The sequence below is a fragment of the Diabrotica virgifera genome, chromosome 9 (assembly GCF_917563875.1).
Source record: "Diabrotica virgifera virgifera chromosome 9, PGI_DIABVI_V3a".
In the NCBI taxonomy this organism is placed as follows: Eukaryota; Metazoa; Arthropoda; class Insecta; order Coleoptera; family Chrysomelidae; genus Diabrotica; species Diabrotica virgifera.
The window spans coordinates 63,752,328-63,773,451 of record NC_065451.1 but is presented as its reverse complement, the minus strand read 5'-3'; the positions used below and the strand labels follow the sequence as shown (position 1 = coordinate 63,773,451).

Sequence of the window (21,124 nt, the reverse complement as noted above, 5' to 3'; positions counted from 1 at the left end):
TTCGGCCCTCGGTAAAAACGCAATCTTTCATTCTGCGTTTAAATTTTTCAAAAATACTTTTCTCAGGTTTTGAAAAAAATGAATCCCATTTAAATAGCATTAGAGCCGAAACTATGTACCCTTCCCCTTAAATAAATAAGTTAATATAGATTAATATTATATTAAGATTATAGACTGAGAATTGCTAAAATTCTGCTAAGAATCTCCTAAGTAGTTTTTAGATGTCATAAGAATTATTAAACCTTATTGGTATTTATCTCAATATGTATAAAATGTGACATTCCGTGTTTTTTTCCTGTACTCTTCAAGTGTGAAGCGGAAATCAACGAGTCACAATTTGGTTTTAGGAATGTTCTGGGCACAAGGGAGGCAATGTTTTGCCTGCAAGTATTCATACAGAGGTGTAGAGATATGAACAAGGATGTTGTGGATGTGACATGTGCTTTGTTGATTACTCGAATGCCTTTGACAATGTAAGACATGACCAACTAATTAAAGTTCTCCAAAACATAGGAATAGACATCCGAATAGGACATCCGAATTGTGACAAGTCTCTACTGGAATCAGACAGCCAAAGTAAAAGTTGGCAATTCGTTCACTGAGAGCATTGAGATCAGAAAAGATGTGCGACAGTAAATTCAAAACGTAGACTCAATGTATACCTTGGAACAGCTGTCTATGAGCCTGTGCTATGAGTTGAAAAGGTCAGAGCAACATTTAACATGAGAAATATATTTACCCCTTTAGACAAGGCGAAAACGGCGGGTTCGAAGGGAAAAATATTCCCATGAGATTTTTTTGCATAATCACATTCGTGAGATATCCCAGAATAAGGTTCAAGAAGTTGCCCACGTGAAAAGTGGGCCAATTTTTTTTTAACAATTTTTTTTAATCAAATTGCAAGAATCAATATTTTTGGCCCGAACAATTTTTTTTTTAATTTTTTGGACCAATCTGGACAAAAAAGGTCTCTTATAATTTTTCTCTAAAGTTGATCGTTTTCGACTTATAAGCAATTTAAAATTGAAAAAAACGAAAAATGGCGATTTTCAAGGCTTAATAACTCGGTTAAAAGTTATTATTATGAAAGTCAATATATGACTAAATCAAAGTTTAAAGCCACCCCTACAAGATCCTGAAGAAATTTTTGTCATTATTTTATTACTAAGCTGTTATTTTTAAGTAAAGTTACGCGCCATGCACGTGTGCGGCCACTGTAAATTCTGAGTGCGAGAGAGAAGCCATTCCAGCAGTCCAATTGTGCATCTTACTCGCACTCACATTTACAGCGGCGTCAATATGATCTAACCCAGGGGTGGGCAAATACTTTTAAGCGCGGGCCAAAATGAAATTTTCAAAATGTCTCCCGGGCCGGATTACTATACCGCGTACTTACTCTGTGCACACGTGAATGTTTCTGTTGTAGTTTTTTCCCTACCCAAGAAATTTTTTTGACAAAAATACTATAAGTATCATTTTAAAATTTAAAGCATTTGGACAAAGAAATTTGACTGTTAATAATAGATAATAGTAATAATAAATTGTCTTACTTGGGTGTACATGGGAACAATTTGCGCCCAGTAAAATATGTCACGCCCAGTAATTTTTAAAGAAATATGGTAAATTATATTAAGTCATAACACGGATCCAGTAAAAAGATTAAGATAAGTGGATAAAATACTTAGGATTCTGGATTACGGAAGATCTAACTCCGATATCACAAATTCGATTAAGAATAGAGAATAGAGCAATCGAGAGCAGCCGTTTTGAAGATTAGTAATTTCTGAGTAACCAAAGACTCAACCTACAAATCCGATATCGGATAATAAAATGTTATATCCATTCTACTCTTCTTTATGCTGTCGAAGTTTGGACTGTTAATGTTGACTTAATGAGAAAGCTTTTGAGATGTGGCTTTTTAGGAGAGTTTTGAAAATACATACCATGGACAGTTCATATTACGAACGAAATGGTGTTGCCACATATTGGGGCACATACGACGCACATCATTAGAAATGATAAGTACAAGTTGTTGCAGCTGATTATGAAGGGTAAAATCGAAAGGAAAAGGGCTCCTGGTAGACGACAAAAATATCCTGGCTGAAGAACATTCGCGACTGGACCGGGTTAAAAACACACAAACGCTTTTATGAAAAGCAGAAGATATCGTTACGGCTGTTCGAAATTATAACGCTTGTTTCACACACTAACAATTTTGACTGTGCGATGGTTGAAATCTACATAGTGGCTCGAGCAAGCATATGAAATCTTTCTCCCTTCACCGCTTGAAACGTTCGGTGAAGGGAGAAAGATTCCATATGATTGCTCGAGCCACTATGTAGATTTCAACCATCGTATGTTCAAAATTCTTAGTGTGTGTTTTGAGCGTAATACTCTCTATTATAGATGTGAACACTACGCACACTGTTGATTTCAACAAAATCGCATAAAAGAGATTACAAAAATTGCTTGCGGGATTTTTAAACGGGCCGGATAAAGTAAGCAGAAGGGCCGCATCCGGCCCGCGGGCCGGCTTTTGCCCACCCCTGATCTAACCGCTCTTTTTTATTAATTAAAAATAACAGCTTAGTAGTAAATTAATGACACAGATTTCTTCAGGATCATGTAGCGGCGACTTTAAACTTTGATTTAGTCACTTTCTGACTTTCATAAAAATAATTTTTAACCGAGTTATTAAGTCTTAAAAATAGCCGTTTTCGCGTTTTTCAAATTTTAAATTGCTGATAACTCGAAAAAGATCAACTTTAGAGAAAAATTATAAGAGATTTTTTTTGTCCAGAATGGTCCAAAAAACCTAAAAAAGAATAGTCCGGGCCAAAAATATTGATTTTTGCAATTTGATTAAAAAAATTGTTAAAAAAAAATTGGCCCACTTTTCACGTGGGCGACTTCTTGATCCTTATTCTGGGATGTCTCACGAATGTGATTATGCAAAAATATCTCATGGGAATATTTTTCCCAACGAACCCGCCGTTTCCGCCTTGTCTAATTGCGACATATCTCCCACTAAAAATACGGCTGCTAAAATGATATGTATTTCTAGTCTTGATGTATAGGGCATGGACCTGGACAATAACGGTAGCACTAATGAAAAAGCTAGAGGCATTCGAAATGTGGGTATACCGACGTATCCTCAAAATATCCTGACGACCCACACCACCAACGTAGAGACATTGAGCCGAATGGGAAAACGAAAAGAAATCTCTTCGACGACAATTAAGAAACGGAAACTTAAATACCTCGTTCATGTTATGAGACATGATAAAAATAGTCTTGCTAGCAGTTGCTGCTAGGGCATCCCTGCCATTTCATTCGTTGCGATCCGTAACTGCACGCCGGGGTTTTTCCTGGCTGGGTCATAGAGAGCAGTATATCTGCCTCCTGATGAGAGACTAATGTAATAAGTTTCGAAACCGGTAGAGGTGCTTGCTACGCTCTCTGATTGAACTAGAATATGATGCGGCTGTAATTTCGTGTTGCAACGAAATTGAAAATGGTTATTCATTTTTTATTTACATGTTTACTCGTTGGAACTTTACCGCGCTGAGCAGATGGGACGTGAATTATAAATTGTAAAATTCCCTCATCTTCTTTAGTCTCGGCATCCGTTATGGCTTGCAAATTTTAGAAGCCTCGGAGGTGTAACCAGAGAAGATTCCCATTGTTTTCCATCTGGTGGGATGTAGAGTAATATTTTTAATGTTATTTTATGTGCTATTAGATTGAAAACTTTTTATTAAAATATTAATAATTAATACTTGTCCTATTTTTTGCCACTAATTTCCAGGATCGTAAAGGAATGCTATCTGCTACCTTTACTATATGTTGCATGTACGCATTAAGAACGCTGAAATATACTAAAGTAATTAGTAACTAATAAAAACTGAACCGTTTCTGAAATAGTTGCAAATAGTGAATTTCTTCTCGCGAGTAAGAATATTTATTGACAATTAGTAGAATCCATCGAATAAACGGGTTACATAGTTCTTGCAAGGAGGTGACGAAACATTTGTATCATTTTAGGCCGTCTAAGAAGTGTGGTTAGATATTTTGCCTTATTTTGCAACTTCTTGATATCTATGACTAGAACAATTTTTTCAAACATTCCCTACCTCTTTTTAACTGCTGCTGGTAAGTTATGCTATTAAGATATCTCTAAAGAAACACAAATCCACGTATTTGCTTGATTTTTTTAACTATTGCTTTTTAATAACATCGATAATACAGGGTGGGCCAAAGAGAAGAGGCCACCTCGATATTTGGCAGTAGGTATTAGATTTTAAGGAAATGCCGAAACAGGTTGATTTTTATTTTTAAATTACAATTTATTGATATATATTTCATACTAGTGACGCCGTCCGTCTGGGCGTGATGACATAATAGATGATTTTTTTAAAAAAGAATAGGGGTCGTGTGATAGCTCATTTGAAAGAGTGTTCAATTCTCTATTCAGTAATATAAACATTAATATAATTATTATTTATACAGGGTGTCCAAAAAATGTTTTTGAATTCAATTAATAGGGATGTTTACAAAAAATTAAAAAGTCATTTCAAACATGTAAAACGATTAAGAAACACCCTAGGAATAATTGTCCAAAATTTCAACAAAATTGAAAAAGCCTTTCTATAAAAAATCTTTATTAGAAATCTAGCATTATTTTAAATTTCAAGAACGCTTCTCTATTGGCCTGACGTCACTAGTTGCATACCCCAAGCGCGCGCCATTCTCATAGTGTTACTGTTTACCTGTTTGACGTTTCAGGTCATTTTATTTTGTTCTCTTCTTGTTTTATCAGGGTTAAAGTGGAGTTTTATAGTGAATTTGTTTAGTTTAAAGTGGATAGACTGTTTGTAAGGACATATTTTGGGTTTTACAAAAATAAACAAATAAAATGGAAGAAGGTTTTCAGAAAGCCGATTCGTATAAACTACCGACTGTAGTGTAGATGTAACAATGGTGTATGATTTATTGGCATCTTGTAAAAAAATAAATCTACCACAGCTTTACTGAGTGTATATTCCACATAATTTTTCATGTCTTCTTTAAGCTGAAAAAATAAATGCTTAATACTCCACAAAAAAAAATAGAGAAAGTTGTATGCATGCATTGTACGCATGCATATTGTATACATACATTGGCTGGTTATTACCTTACCTTGGTTAGGTGTATTAAAAATATTTTTATTCTTCTTCATGTGCCTTGTCCGTTGTGGACGTTGGCTATCATCATGGCAATTTTAATTTCATTTGAGGCGTTTCTGAATAACTCGATCGATTTTTGTCCAAATCATTGGCGTAAGTTTTAAGTCATGAGTGTCTTTTCTTCCGGGTCCGCGTTTGCTCTCTATTTTACCTTGCGTTATCAGAAAAATCAAAGAAGCGGCTCTAATTCTGCTAAATGAAACAAATTGTGTCGCAAATTCCTCGGTAGAATGCAGTAGGATGTGGTTGCCCATACTGAAAGAGGAAGTCAACAGAAAGAAAATACCAAGATTAGTAAGTCAATAACATCGAGCTGGTACATATTTTATATTTTAGTATTACTTATATATCTAGTATTATTAATATTATTTATAATTTAAACATGTTACAAGTCAGAATTTGGTATTATTTTTTGAGAGTAAATTAAATGTAAGACCAAATACTTACGATGTCGGGATAGTATCACAAGGTTTTTTCCTGGTTTTTCCCTTGTGATTTACTATGAAGTCTCTAACGCGAGAATTTTACTGTCGTTGCATTTGGTTGTCTTTTTAAAGACAGATCACATGCTATAATTTTTTTGTGACGGATATTCTTGAGTTGGGGTTGATTTCATGTAATCGAATGAACTATCTTTCAGTAAGTCGTCCCAGGAACGCAACTCATAAATATTGGCAATATCATTTTAAAGTCTTCTACTTTAAAATGTATAATATATGTCTAAATTGCCAATATAAATGAGTCAGATTAAATAAATTATTAGAAGAATTTTTTTGCTTAGCAACAACATTTTTGTTTATTTAGTAATATTTTGTATTTTGACAACGGCACCCGATTTGGGCGTCGAAACGTTAATAAAATTATTTTTTTCGTTTTAATTGTGGCTTATTTCCCATATAAATAATTAATCATAAAAATGCCACAAGGAAATAGCTTCAGAACAACATCAGTTTTAGTATACGATATTTATCATGCCTCATGATATGACCGAAATATTTAAGATTTCGTTTCTTAATTATAAAAGAGATTTCTTTTTGTTTTCCCATTCGACGCAATACCTGTACGTTGGTGTGGGTCGCCCAGGATATTTTGAGGATACGTGGGTACACCCACATCTCGAATGCCTCTAGCTTTTTCATTAATGTTTCCATTATTGTCCAGGCCTGTGCGCCATATAGCAAGACCGGAAATAATAACATTTTAGCAGCCGCATTTTTAATGGGAGAGATATTATGTCGCAATGGGTGAAAATATGTCTCATGCATGTTGTTAAATTATGTTGCTATGTTATTTTCAACTCTAGATCTTATTTCGGTTGTTTCGTATTTCGAGTTGACAACTGTTCCAAGGTAAAAAATATTTTTGAACTTGGGTATTATACATTTTCATTTCAACCAATCTTTTCACTAAATCATTAATGATTTTAATATAATATAAAGTCATACCTACATCCACATGTAGTTATTTCAAGGTTTACTTTTACTGTATGTATTATTAGAATCCCGTTTTTAGGAATATCCCAGTTTAAGGAATACAAATTTGAGGTCCCGAAACTTTTTCATTTACTCTTTAATGGGGTAGGTGCAAAATCTTGGTCCAATGCTATTTAAATTCTTATTTGAGATATATCTTATATATTCTTATAATTACTGAGAAAACTAATAAGTATTTTTGAAAAATGTAAATGCAGAAAGAACAATAATTACATTATTACCAAGGGCCGAAAGTCTCTGGAAAACTTCTATGTTTATTTTATTAAGTTAGTTCTTTAAGTTAGTTATTTTAAGTTCTAGCTGCAACAAACCATTTCTTTTTCTGTTTTAAATTGGCTGGAACGGTAATAAAAATCTTGTCAGAACTGTTTTTTGATGTATTTACACACCCAGGAACAAAACACCACTTATTTGGCTTTATTTTTAATAACTAAATACGTAAAAAACTGCGCACATTCAAATACACTTCGTAAATAAGTATACAAAACTAGTCGTCGATCAAAGACGTTACGACTGCTGACGTCACAGACCGTAGCCTCGCTGCAGGGTACCGTTTTTCTAGCCTCCAAGAAAATCAACATTATGAACTCATTTATCTTAAAAAATATACATTTTTAAACAGTTTTATGATTGTTACGTTTTTATATACCTTGTAATCTATTGAATTTAACTATATTTAAAAATTAGTGAACATCCCTATTGACAAAAAAAAAGAAGAATATAAATATGTAATTTCTTTAATTCAAAATACATTTTACTGTTTCCAGAAATTAGAAAAAATGTTCATTTCTCAAATAAACATTGCTTTTCGCTTAAATTCAATTTCAAGCCAGCTCCCGCTGGCCACCTGCCTCTTGGAAGTTTGAATATTTAATTTAAGCAAATAGCAATGTTTATTTGTGAAATAAAAATGTTTTTTCTATTTTCTGACAGCAATAGAATGTATTTTGAGTTAATAAAATTACATAAATTCTTTTTGCGTCAGTTAATTTAATTCAAAAATTATTTTTTTGGTCACCCTGTATAAATAATGATATTATTCAAAAATAAATAACCATTTTCAATTTCGTTGCAACACGAAACTACAGCCGCACCATTATTCTAGTTCAATCAGAGAGTGCAGCAAGCACCTCTACCGGTTTCGAAACTTATTAGTCTCTCATCAGGAGGCACATATACTGCTCTCTCTGGCCCAACTAGGACAAACCCCGGCATTCAGTCACGGATTGCAACGAACGAAATGGCAGGAATGCCCTAGCGGCAACTGCTAGCAAAAAACTAAGTTTTCAATCTAATAGCACATAAAACAACATCCAAAAATGTTACTCTACATCAGGGGTGGGCACATACTTTTAAGCGCGGGCCAAAATGAAATTTTCAAAATGTCTCCCGGGCCGAAAGACTATACCCAGTATGTACGCTAAAGGCCGCGTCTCACCATCAAATAATTTGATCAAACTTGACGTACTTGAGGAAGTACGTCAAAGTGACGTCACAATTGCAGTTTTTTTGAAATTCTAAAAATCTGTGCTTTCACTATCAGCCTAGTTTGATCAAATTTTTTGTATTGAGTTGTCTAACTTGTTTGTACTTTATTTAAAATTAAAATTTTTCATTATTATCCACAATGAACACTCAGGATGTGACGTCACTAACTGTCACTTTCAGTTTGCTTAAACCAGTTTGATCAAATTATTTGATGGTGGGACGCGGTCTTAATGTTTTTGGTGGAGATTTATCTCTGCCCAAGAAATTTTTTTGACAAAGATACTAAAGTATCATTTTAAAGCATTTGGAGAAAGACATTTGACTGTTAATAATAATAAATTGTCTTTCTGGTGTGTACATGTGAACAATTTGTTCCCAGTAAAATTACGAAATTTTTAATATGGTCCATTATACAGTGCGCTGGAATAAGTGTTACCCCTCCCTATTAACTTATTTATTTTTAGCACATAAGCAAAACGCTCGGACAGGTCGATTTTTAAAACAATCGTAGTATATTCTGGCATCAATGTTTCGAACTTTACGTGAACTCTCTTCAGGTGACAGGCATAACTTTGACTTTTTAAATGGGAAAGTACATCATGTGACACCTCATTTAAAAGCTTTTGAGAAAAATGTATAATACTTAAATCTTTCTTAAGAGCACAAGTGTAAAATTTCGGTCGAATTATTTTTAAATGCATTCATTTTTTGCGGATGCTGAGAAAACTAATATAAGTATTTTTGAAAGATTTAAACGCAGAATGAAAGATTACATTAGGTTTGTTCGTAGAACGATCAGCAACCGTTGCCAACCATCAGACTCATGCGCGTTCGTATTCTACGAACGCTAACTGTTCACTGCGCAACGCTAACTGTTAACTGCGCATGCGTCTGATGGTTGGCAACGGTTGCTGATCGTTTGGATCGTACTACGAACAAACCTATTATTACCGAGAGCTGAAAGTCCCTTAAAATAAACAAAAAGTTTCTTTTGAATTATATATTTTAAGATAAAAATCACTCTTAATTGTCTATTTTTTTCACCCCTGTAACTTATTAAAATCATGATTAAAGAAGTTCCCAGGGACTTAAAACCCTTGGTAATACCGTAATATTTCATATTGCGTTTTAATTTTTCAAAAATACTTATTAGTTTTCTCAGGATCCGCAAAAAATGAATGCATTTAAAAATAATTCGACCTGAAATTTTGCGCCTACGCTCTCAAAAATGATTTAAGTATTATACATTTTTGTAATCAGTATCTCAAAAGGTTTTAAATGAGGTGTCACATGATGTACTTTCCCATTTAAAAAATCAAAGTTATGACTGTTACCTGAAGAGGGATCATGTAAAGTTCGAAACATTGATGCCAGAATATACTATGACTGTTTTAAAAATCGACCTGTCCGAGCGTTTTGCTTATGTGCTAAAAATAAATAAGTTAATAGGAAGGGGTAACACTTATTCCAGCGCACTGTATTAAGCCATAACAAGGATCCAGATAAAACATGAACTTCAGAAATTCGATCAAGAATAGAGTAATCAAGAGCAGCCTTTTTGAAGATGAGGAAATTTCTGAGTAACCAAAGATTCAATCTGCAAATCTAATATCGGATGGTAAAATGTTATGTCAAGTCAACCATCATAGACGAAATTCAAAGGAGACAGATCTGGTCTGGTATGGTCATGTACGACGTCAATGGACGACGACAGGCTGCCAAAACAAATTTTAAAATGGACGCCAAGGGAAAGAAGGAAGAGAGGAACGCCGAAACAATCCTGGCTAGGCGGCATTCAGAAGGCAATGTCGGAAAGGAACCTTCACCCTGACGAATGCAACGACGGACGAAGTTCTATAAAAAACCGGGATAATAATAAAAATGTTATGTCCACTCTCTTCTTCTTTATTGGATTGTTGATGCTGACTTAATGAAAAAGCTGCAAGCTTTTCAGATGTGGCTTTTTAGGGGAATTATGAAAATATCATGGACCGATCATATTACGAACGAAATGGTGTTGAACAGAATGGAAAAGGAACAGAGAGTTTTTGACCATCATTAAAAGGAGAAAGATATAATTTGAAATTAAAAATCACACTAAATTTTCTCTTTTTTCCCCTCTGTGATAAACATTATAGAAGTTTTCAGGGACTTTCGGCCCTCGGTAATGTAATATTTCATTCTGCGTTTAAATTTTTCAAAAATATTTATTAGTTTTCTCAGGATTGGAAAAAAATGAATGCATTACGCTCTTAAAAAAATCGCTTGCGAGATTTCTCAATGGGCCGGATAAAGTAAGCAAAAGGGCCGGATCCGGCCCGCGGGCCGGCTTTTGTCCACCCCTGCTCTACATCCTACCACACTGAAAACAATGGGAACCTTCTCTGGTAACACCTCCGAGGCTTCTACAATTTGCAAGCCATAACGGATGCTGAGACTAAGGAAGGAGATGTTACCAGAGAAGGTTCCCATTGTTTTCAATCTGGTAGGATGTAGAGTAAAATTTTTGGATGTTGTTTTATGTGCTATTAGATTGAAAACTTAGTCAAATACATATTTGTTTACAAGTTTACATACAGTTTTTTTAATGATATTATTGTTTATATTACTGAATAGAGATTTATACACCTTTTCAAATGAGTTATCACACGACCCCAATTCTAATTTAAAAAAAAATCATTGATTACGTCGTCACGATCAGATGGATGACGTCGCGTCGCTAGTATGAAATATACGAGTATATCAAAAATTGTAATTTAAAAATAAAAATCGACCTGTTTCGGCATTTCCTTAAAATCTAATAACTACTGCCAAATATCGAGGTGGACTCTTTTTTTGCCCACCCAGTATACAGGGTGAGCCACGCTCAACGGGACGGAGCCTACTAGGGAAACGGCTAAAGATAATAAAAATTCCTTCCGTAGGAATGCGTAGGTCAGTACCGGCTACAAATTAAAATTTGTGAAATATATACAGGGTGTCCCAATTTAGCGTAATGATATAAAGTTATATATTTTTAAATGGAACAACCTATATTTCACTTTAATTTTGAATTATGCTGAACAAAATAATGTTATTTTATTCAACATTCCCTATACCTATTTTTGACAGGTTTCGATTTATTTGGATTTTTATGAAAATGTATTATTCGCGAAATTAATTAATTACACATTATCGCATGCATTTTAATTAACTTCTTTTTGTCAGTTAATTGTCAACTGTCCATGCTTTACATCAGAATAATTACCATTTGAAACTAATCTACAAAGTGTTCGCAATTTGAAGTGTCAGTGCTGTACAATATTTTGTATAATTACTTTCTTAACTTAAATGAGACACCCTGTATTTTACTTTAATTTTGAATTCTAATCAAAAAAATAATATTACTTTATTAAACAATCCCTATCTTTGATCATTTTCGATTTATTTGCGTTTTTTTGAAAATGCACTATTATTCTTGAAATTAATTAATTATACTTTATCTTACACTGTATTACATAAAGTTCTACTTTAACTTAAACCAAACACCCTGTATTTAAATGCTGTAACAATTATTATAATCAAACTGTTATAAAATTTCATATTAATATCTAGTATCTTCAGATCTATTTGCATTATGTTACCTGGAACATTAAATGTCGTTAATTACATAGCTCATTATACATTATAAAGAATGCCATGAAAAGACAAAAGGTACCTAGCTGTCAAACTATTAACTGTATTGCTTTCAATTAATAGAAATGGCAGATTATTCCATTAAAGACCGAGTAAATATGATTTTAATACTGGGTGAATGTGATCAAAACAGTTTGTTAGCATCAAGAATCTATGCTGAGAGATTTCCCTTAAAACGTCATCCTCGTAAAGAAGTATTTGAAAGAGTCTTAACAAGGTTTCGTGAAACTGGCAGTGTTGTTTATACTAAACGAAAATTGATAAATCCCATAACTGAAAATGAAAATACCGAATTAGAAGTTATTCAATCAGACAATGGCCAGGGAGATTGAAGTAAGCCAAACTAGTATATGCAGAATTCTTAAAAAATAAAATATTACCCATACCATATTCAAATGCATCAGCATTTGTATGGAACTGATTTTGAACGTAGGTTAGAGTTTTGTTTATGGTTTCGATACAAAACGGGAGCAGATCAACATTTTTTTGATAAAATTTTGTTCACTGATGAGTCTACTTTCCATGATAATGGACTCTTGAATCGACATAACTTTCACTATTATAATACGGAAAATCAACATGAATATATTCTACATTCATAATCAAGATGCAGTAGAAGTAAACAAACCGAGACCTGTTAACTGTTACAAGAAGCACTCCTGAATCATGATTTACCACGTATAAAATTTTTAAATAATCATATGTGATTTACAATGTATACACATTATAAATCACGATTCAGGAGTGCCCCTTGTAACAGTTAACGTGTCTCGGTTTGTTTACTTCTACTGCATCTTGAGTGTGAATGTAGAGTAGATGTAGTGATCGACAAAACCGATGATCCCTTAATGTATATGATGGAATAATAGGGGTACATGTGATAGGATCGTATTTTTTTAATGGCCATTTAAATGGACAAAAGTTTTTAAGATTTCTACGAAGAGACTTTTGGATACTTTTGCAAAATATCCCTTTAAATATTAGATGAACAATGTTTCTGCAGCTAGACGGTGCTCCAGCACATTACACGCGTAATGTTAGAGAATATTTAGACAGAAAATTTCCCGGAAAGTGGATAGGTAGGGGTGGTGCTGTCAATCGGTCCCCTAGATCACCTGAGTTAACATCAGTGGACTTTTTTGGGGGATATATTAAAAGTTTGGTTTATCAAACTCCACCTACAACCGCTGAAGACATGAAAACGCGTATTCGTAATGCGTTTGCAACAGTTACTCCAGAAATGTTAAGAAAAGTAAAACAAAATTTTGAACACAGAGTGAGGTTATGTATTGAAGAAAATGGACACCATTTTGAAAATTTAATGTAAATTAATGTTTTGTTTAACTTTATGTAATAAAGTGTAATTAATTAATTTCAAGAATAGTGCATTTTCAAAAAAACGCAAATAAATCGAAAATTATCAAAGATAGGTATAGGGATTGTTTAATAAAGTAATAATATTTTTTTGATTAGAATTCAAAATTAAAGTAAAATACAGGGTGTCCCATTTAAGTTAAGAAAGTAATTAAACAAAATATTGTACAGCATTGACACTTCAGATTGCGAACACTGTGTAGATTAGTTTCAAATAGTAATTATTCTGATGTAAAGCATGGACAGTTGACAATTAACTGACAAAAAGACGTTAATTCAAATTCATGCGATAATGTGTAATTAATTAATTTCGCGAATAGTACATTTTCAGAAAAACCCAAATAAATCGAAACCTGTCAAAAATAGGTATGAGTAATGTTAAATAAAGTAACATTATTTTGTTCAGTAGAATTAAAAATTAAAGTGAAATATAGGTTGTTCCATTTAAAAATATATAATTTTATATCATTACGCCAAATTGGGACACCCTGTATATATTTCACAAATTTTAATTTGTAGTCGGTTCTGACCTACGTATTCTTACGGAAGGAATTTTTAATATCTTTAGCCGTTTCCCCGGTAGACTCCGTCCCGTTGAGCGTGGCTCACCCTGTATAAATATGTATAATATAAGTATAAATAAAATCAATAATATAAGTAAAAATTAAATTGCTTTGATAAATGATATGTTTTCCCCCCTGGTTTTTCCACAACCGACCTCTTATATTTTTCCTTTATACTTTGTTGATTAGTTGGTTGTTGTCTATTATTGTATAGTACAGGAGCCGAAGCTTTTCACGTTGATTAGTTGGTTGTTGTCTATTATTGTATAGTACAGGAGCCGAAGCTTTTCACCTCGCAATTTTTACAGAATGGATCGATTTGCTTGAAAATTTGAGAATAAGTAGTGGATACTCCAAGGATCAAAATCTATATGATACCGAAAGGCGCTTTTACCATGGGGGTGGATGCCACCCCATCTCGAGGGTGGAAATTTTTTATTATATTTTGTCCGCAAAAGTTGAGAGAAACATTCATAGGTTCTATATACTTTATATATATTAAATAAATAAATGTTCTATATACTTTTTTGATAAAATTAATAGTTTTCGATTTATTCGCTATCGAAAGTGTTAGTTTTATATCGAAAAAATCAATGTTGTTCGATAGTATACGCATTTACGATTCACTCAATTTTTGCCGTAGAAAAAACTTTTTCAAACCAAATTCTTGGAAATTAAATATCCTACAATTTCATATTTAAACATTTTTTCGTATCTGTGATGCTAATCTGTCTATTCTGAAGAAAATGGCATTTTTTATCAAACTACAAAAATTCGTTATTTGCTTTTACCTCCATTTTTTTTAACTAGTCATTCTAAGCCAGTCAAACTTCTAGAATCTAATAATAATACATAAATAAAGAAGAATGAATAAGGCTAATGACCAAAAACACCGCTTCACCTAACACCTAAAACATTATTATGCTTCCAATTGGATTTCTCCTTTTTTTCTCCTGTTTTTAACCGTAACTTTTTTATTTTTTATCTTAGAAAGTTTGGTAAAAAAGAATTTTGTAGGCTTTTACAAGATCTGTAAGGCTATTAATATTAAATCCTTTTAAAAACCTCAGTAAAAAGAGGTGACTTTGAAAGGGTTGGTAAAAGTGGTTTTGCATGTTATTACAAGTTTTAATTGTCAACGGCTCACCCAATTTTTGCCGTAGTAAAAATTTTTGCAAACCAACTTCTTGGGAATTAAATAGGCTGCAATTTATTGCAGCCCAGCTATTTAATTCCCATTGCTTGGGAATTAAATAGCTGTGATGCTAATCTTTTTATTCTGAAGAAAAAGGCATTTTTTACCAAATTACAAAAATTCGTTATTCGTTTTTAACTCCATTTTTTTTAAAACTAATCATTCTAAGCCTGTCAAACTTCTAGAACCTATTAATAATACATAAATAAAGAAGACCAAATAAGGTTAATGACTGTCGTAGTTCTTTATTCACCATGAAGCTATCGGATAATATGTTGTTGATTTTTATATTTGCTGGGATGTTGTTATAGAATTTTTGCACTGCTTTTATTAAAGTTATATTAATAGGGGATTTTTCCAGGACTTGTCATAATTTACAAAGTGGTACGGTATCATATGCCTTAATTAGATCGACGAATAGTAGATGAACTAAAGAGAAACAAGAACTGAAACGAGAAAACGAACTAACCAAAACCGAAAACAAAAAGATACCAGAAAAATTAAATGATCTAAAACGGTCATTGGAAAAATTAAATAAAGAAAAAAGAATATAATTATTAGTGGATTAATAATAGACTCCGAAGACCCAAAAACATTGAAAGAGAAAATTACTAATATGTTGGGAAATTATCTAGGAGTCAAAATAAATATTAAAAGATCACAAAAAATAGGCCCACAAACATGCTTAATTGAACTAGAAGATGAAGAAGAAAAAACAACAGTCGTAAGAAACAAATACAAACTTAAGAATGTTTCACCCGAGAAAATGAAGGCCAAGAAAATACAGAGATAGACCAAATAAGTGGAGAAGAAGTAATAGAAGGAATATCAAACATAAAAATAGGCAAGGCAGGAGGAGATGATGAAATTGAACCGGAAATGGTAAAATACATGGGAGAAGAGGGAATAAATTGGCTATGGACGATATATAAAGAGGCGTGGAATCCCTAGAGACTGGCAGAATATCATCATCGTACCAATATACAAAAAAGGAGAACATATAGACAGCGAAAACTACAGAGCTATATGGCTGTCATCGGTATGCTTTAAAATGTATACGAAAATAATAGAAAAGAGACTAAGGCAAGAAGTAGAAATGAAATTGGGAGAAGAACAAGCGGCCTTTAGACCAGGAAGACAAACAAATGACAACACATATATCATCAGGAACCTAATCGAAAGAAATGCTTGAGGAAAATAAATGTACCAAACAGATTGATAAAAATTATAGAAAGTACGTACAAAGAGGTAAAAGGAAGAGTATAAATAACAGGGGAACGATCTTCTTCTTCTTCAAGTCCGTCTCCTATCGGAGGTTGGAAATCATCACAGCTATTCTTATTTTACTGGCGGCTGCCCTAAATAGGTCGATGGAACTGCAGCCGAACCATTCCCTCAGATTTCTTAACCAAGATATTCTGCGCCTACCGATACTTCTCTTACCCCTGATTTTACCCTGAATGATCAGTCTCAGCAGCGAGTATTTGTCACCTCTCATAACATGGCCAAAGTATTCAAGCTTTCTTCTTTTAACAGTAAGTACGGGGGAACGATCAGAGGAATTTAATTGGAAGAGAGGTATTAAACAAGGAGATAGTCTTAGCCCTCTGCTATTCATAATCGTAATGAACGAATTAATAAGAAAAACTAAAGCAAGAACCAACCAACTACAGACAATAATAGGATACCATAGATTACAACCGGTAACAATAGAGTCCTTAATGTATGCGGACGACACAGTACTAATAGCAGATTCCGAGAACAAAATGCAGAAACTAATGGATATATGGGTAGAGGAAATAGAAGAACTAAAAATGGAAATAAACTAGGGAAAAGGTAAGATAATGATAATCAACGACAAAGAAGATAATGAAATAAAGATAAAATGCAAAAACTCAGAACTGGAAATAGTTACAACCTACGAATACCTGGGAAGTATCATTACTAACGACGGAAAAATAGACTGGGAAATAACAAATAGAGCAAAGAAATCAAACAAGTTATACTATGCCTTGGCCCCAATACTGGGAAAAAAAGAACTTGCAAGAGAGGCAAAAATAAACATATTAACACAATAGTGATACCGACTGTGCTCTATGCAAGTGAAAACTGGACAATTCTGGAAAAACATAAGAGCAGAATAAATGCAATGGAGATGAGACATTTAATAGTCTAAGAGCTAGTGAACACTCCGACTAACGGTCGTCCTGTAAGGCTAAAAATTTTTCTAGTGATAATTCATAGCACACCAAGGCCAAAAACCATGACCTGGCAGGCCTCAGCGGTGCACGTGTATCTACCAGGTGAATCGAAAAGTGCAAATTTAGGGGGTAAAATAAACTTTCTCCTGTAAGGTTTAAATTTAAGTATGTGTTTGAGTAAGTCATTTAGAAGAAATGTGTACAATGACAGGCGATTCTGAAGAGCACAAGACCTTGCCAGGCGAGGGGAAAGATTATGGGTTTTTCCTAAAATTATTCTTTTTGCACCGAACAATTTTTTTTTAGGTTTCTTGTATCATTTCAAACAGAAAACGTCTTTTGTGATTTTTCTCTTAAGTTAATAGTTTTTGTTATATGAGCGATTGAAAATTTTGAAAATTGAGAAATCGGCCATTTTTAACCCTAAATCGGATATTTATCTAAAAATTTTAATGTTGCCAAGGTACGTAGATATTCTTTAAACATTGATTGATGAAATCCCGAAGAGTATTTTGCAATAAAATATCGAAAACGCCTTTGTTTTTTTAATTGCTAATCAAGCGTGTGCTACACTGTAGTATAAGTGAGGACGTTTGAGTTTGCATAAATTCATTATCTCTAGAATGGGCAAATTTCAAGAGAAATCGTCAGAGAGGTCGATTTTTATTTTTAAATTAGGACTTTTTGGCATATATATAATACTGGTGACGTCGTCCATCTGGGCGTGATGACGTAATCGATGATTTTTTTAAATAAGAGTAGGGGTTGTGTGATAGCTCATTTGGAAGGTTATTTAATTCTCTATTCAGTAATATAAACATTAACATAATTATTTGTACAGGGTGTACAAAAAAAAATTTCTTCTATTTGTCAAATTTGATCAAAGTTAATTTAATAAAAAAAAAATTTTGTACACCCTGTATAAATAATTATGTTAATGTTTATATTATTGAACAGAAAATTCAATAACCTTTCAAATGAGCTATCACATAACCCCCACTCTCATTTAAAAAAATCATCGATTACGTCATCACGCTCAGATGGATGACGTCACTAGTATTATATATATGCCAAAAAGTCCTAATTTAAAAATAAAAATCGACCTGTCTGGGGATTTCTCTTGAAATTTGCCCATTCTCGAGATAATGAATTTATGCAAACTCAAACGTCCTCACTCATACTACAGTGTCGCACCTGCTTGATTAGCAATTAAAAAAACAAAGGAGTTTTCGATATTTTATTGCAAAAACTCTTCGAGATTTCATCAACCAATGTTTAAAGAATATCTACGTATCTTGGCAACATTGAAATTTTTAGATAAATGTCTGATTTAGGGTTAAAAATGGCCGATTTCGCAATTTTTAAAATTTTCAATCGCTTATATAACAAAAACTATTAACTTTAGAGAAAAATCACTAAAGACGTTTTCTGTTTAGAATAATTCAAAAAGCTTAAAAAAAATTTGTTCGATGCAAAAAGAATAATTTTAGGAAAAACCCCTAATCTTTCCCCTCGCCTGGCAAGGTCTTATGCTCTTCAGAATCGCCTGTCATTGTACACATTTCTTCTGAATGACTTACTCAAACACATACTTAAATTTAAACCTTACAGGAGAAAGTTTATTTTACCCCCTAAATTTGCACTTTTCGATTCACCTGGTAGATACACGTGCACCATTGAGGCCTGCCAGGTCATGGTTTTTAGCCTTGGTGTGCTATGAATTATCACTAGAAAAATTTCTAGCCTTACAGGACGACCGTTAGTCGGAGGGTTCACTAGCTCTTAGACTATAAGAAGTATAGTTGGAAAGACAAAATGGGATAGATTAAGCAACGAGACTATTAGGAGAATGGCCAACCAAAAACCAATAATGAATAAACTAAAAAAGAGACAAATGAATTGGTATGGGCATTTGATGAGGATGCAACCCAACAGAATTACAAGAAAAGTCCACGAAGCAAAGAACATCGTAAAAAGAAAAAGAGGCAGACCAAGAAAAAAAAATGGATACAGCAAGTAGTAGAGGCGAAAAAAGTTAAAGGAAATCACTCGAGGAATTGAAAGTAATGGCAGAAAACAGAAAATAATGGAAGAGATGGGTGAATGTAAATTAAAATAGCGATCTCAAATCCGACCCCCTGATAGGGTACAAGGAAGGGGAGAAAGAAAGAATAGTAGATATATTTCTTTGTCTCTGGCTACTTTTTTTTTTCGTCGAGTTGGTTGAGCGTGAAGATGTGGTCGATACAGGATCTTCCTGCTCGGAATCCTGCTTGTTGTTCGATCGCTAAAGGTGCATATTCATTTTCTATTAGAGTTTTTAAAGTTTTTCCATATAATCTGCTAAAGGTGCTGGTTACAGTAATACAGCGATAGTTCTTGCAGTCTTCCTTGTTACCCTTTTTGTGTATTGCGCTTATCCATCCTGTTTTCCAATTTTCTGGTATGTTTTCTCCATTTGTGTAGTTGTTGAAAATTAAGGTTATTAGCTTGATCAATTTTGCAGCTCCATTTTTTATAAGTTCCGCTAGGATTCCTTCTGGACCGCATGCTTTTTTATTTTTTAGTGATTCAACGAATTCGTCATTTAATTCTACGACTTGCACATTTAAATTGTAGTGCTTTGGTGATGTATTTATGTATTCCTGTCTATTTTCTTGAAGTTCTTTGTAGCGTATTTTCCATTTCTTTAAATCAATCATTTATCATTATAAAAAGTATCTATTTCAAAAATGTATAGTATATATTTTTAAAATGTTATTATTTATTTTTTTTTTTTAGAAGACGAAAATGCTACAGAAGATGTAGCTGCAGAAGATGTAGATAATGAGGAAGAACCAGAAAGAACGTGATGAAATAGAATAATTAAACTAATAAAGTAAGAATGATTGATTGGTAACGAAAAGAAAATTATTTCATATTTCATCTTTTAAGAAGAACTGTAGCTTTTTTTAATCCATAATCTTTTTAAATTTATCACAAGATAGTCTGTTTGATTATGATTTTTTACTTATTGTTATACTATACTACTATACATTGTAATTTTACATATATTTTCTGTTTTTGACTTTGTAACTGGATTCTTTGTATATATTTAATCTTATTTTTAACAATATAGTGTGTATTGTAAAAATCTGTAAAGATATTTATTACAATAAAAAATTATGAATAAAATATAATTACTTAATAATATAATCAATTGATACGATTAGTTAAAATGACGCTAACTAATACAGTCAATAAAGTCATGATAGAAGGTAGATTTTCAAATCAGTTTAACGTCAACAGAGATTTAAAACAAGGGGACCCTCTGTCAACAGACAATCTAGTATAGAAAAAACATAATTAGAGGAGCCAATATCCAGACAAGCGGCACGATTCTTAATAAAAGACAACAGTGCATAGGTTTTGCAGATGACTTGGTGTTTCTGGCACGTTCAAGAGTAGAACTTCGAAAAATGTTCAAATAATTTGAAGAAGAATGAAAAGAAGATGGCCTGACTATTCGCTCCGTGCGTGACCATGGTGGGGATACACGAAACTATGCCAGCGCTTGTAGCGACGAAATATGACAACTTTGGCGAATAATGATTGAATAATGATTTTTTTTTCAATAGATATTTCGCTTACCTTATTATTGCCGTTTTGATTTTTATTATTTATATTAATCTAAAAAGAGAAGTTCCCTAGGTTGGCTCTATACCATATAGTTAAAAAACTCTAACATGAAGTAAAAACCACTTCTATGTAATTGGTATATTTATTAAAATTTAAAATCCGAATGGATTGAATAAAATGTGTCCAATTCAGAACGTTTTCAGACCTATCGGTCCATCATCAGTGAATTTGAATACTTGCTAAATAGCCCCAGAACCAACAATGGTTGAATTTATAATTCGATCTACATTAT

General features: G+C 33.0%; 1 protein-coding gene across 2 annotated transcripts in view; it reads left to right on the top strand.

Moving 5' to 3' along the window:
- Nucleotides 1–20,393, top strand: part of LOC126892715 (RING finger and CHY zinc finger domain-containing protein 1) — a 117,763-nt gene extending 97,370 nt beyond the window's left edge. Inside the window, exons 6-7 of one of the 2 annotated variants that reach the window (XM_050662351.1) lie at nt 4,045–4,152; nt 19,996–20,393. In XM_050662351.1, coding sequence (XP_050518308.1) covers nt 4,045–4,152; nt 19,996–20,066 — 179 coding nt within the window. In that variant the 3' untranslated portion in view covers nt 20,067–20,393. The remainder of the gene's footprint in view (nt 1–4,044; nt 4,153–19,995) is intronic. The other variant, XM_050662352.1, reaches the window with a different exon arrangement.
- Nucleotides 20,394–21,124: the final 731 nt, after the last annotated feature.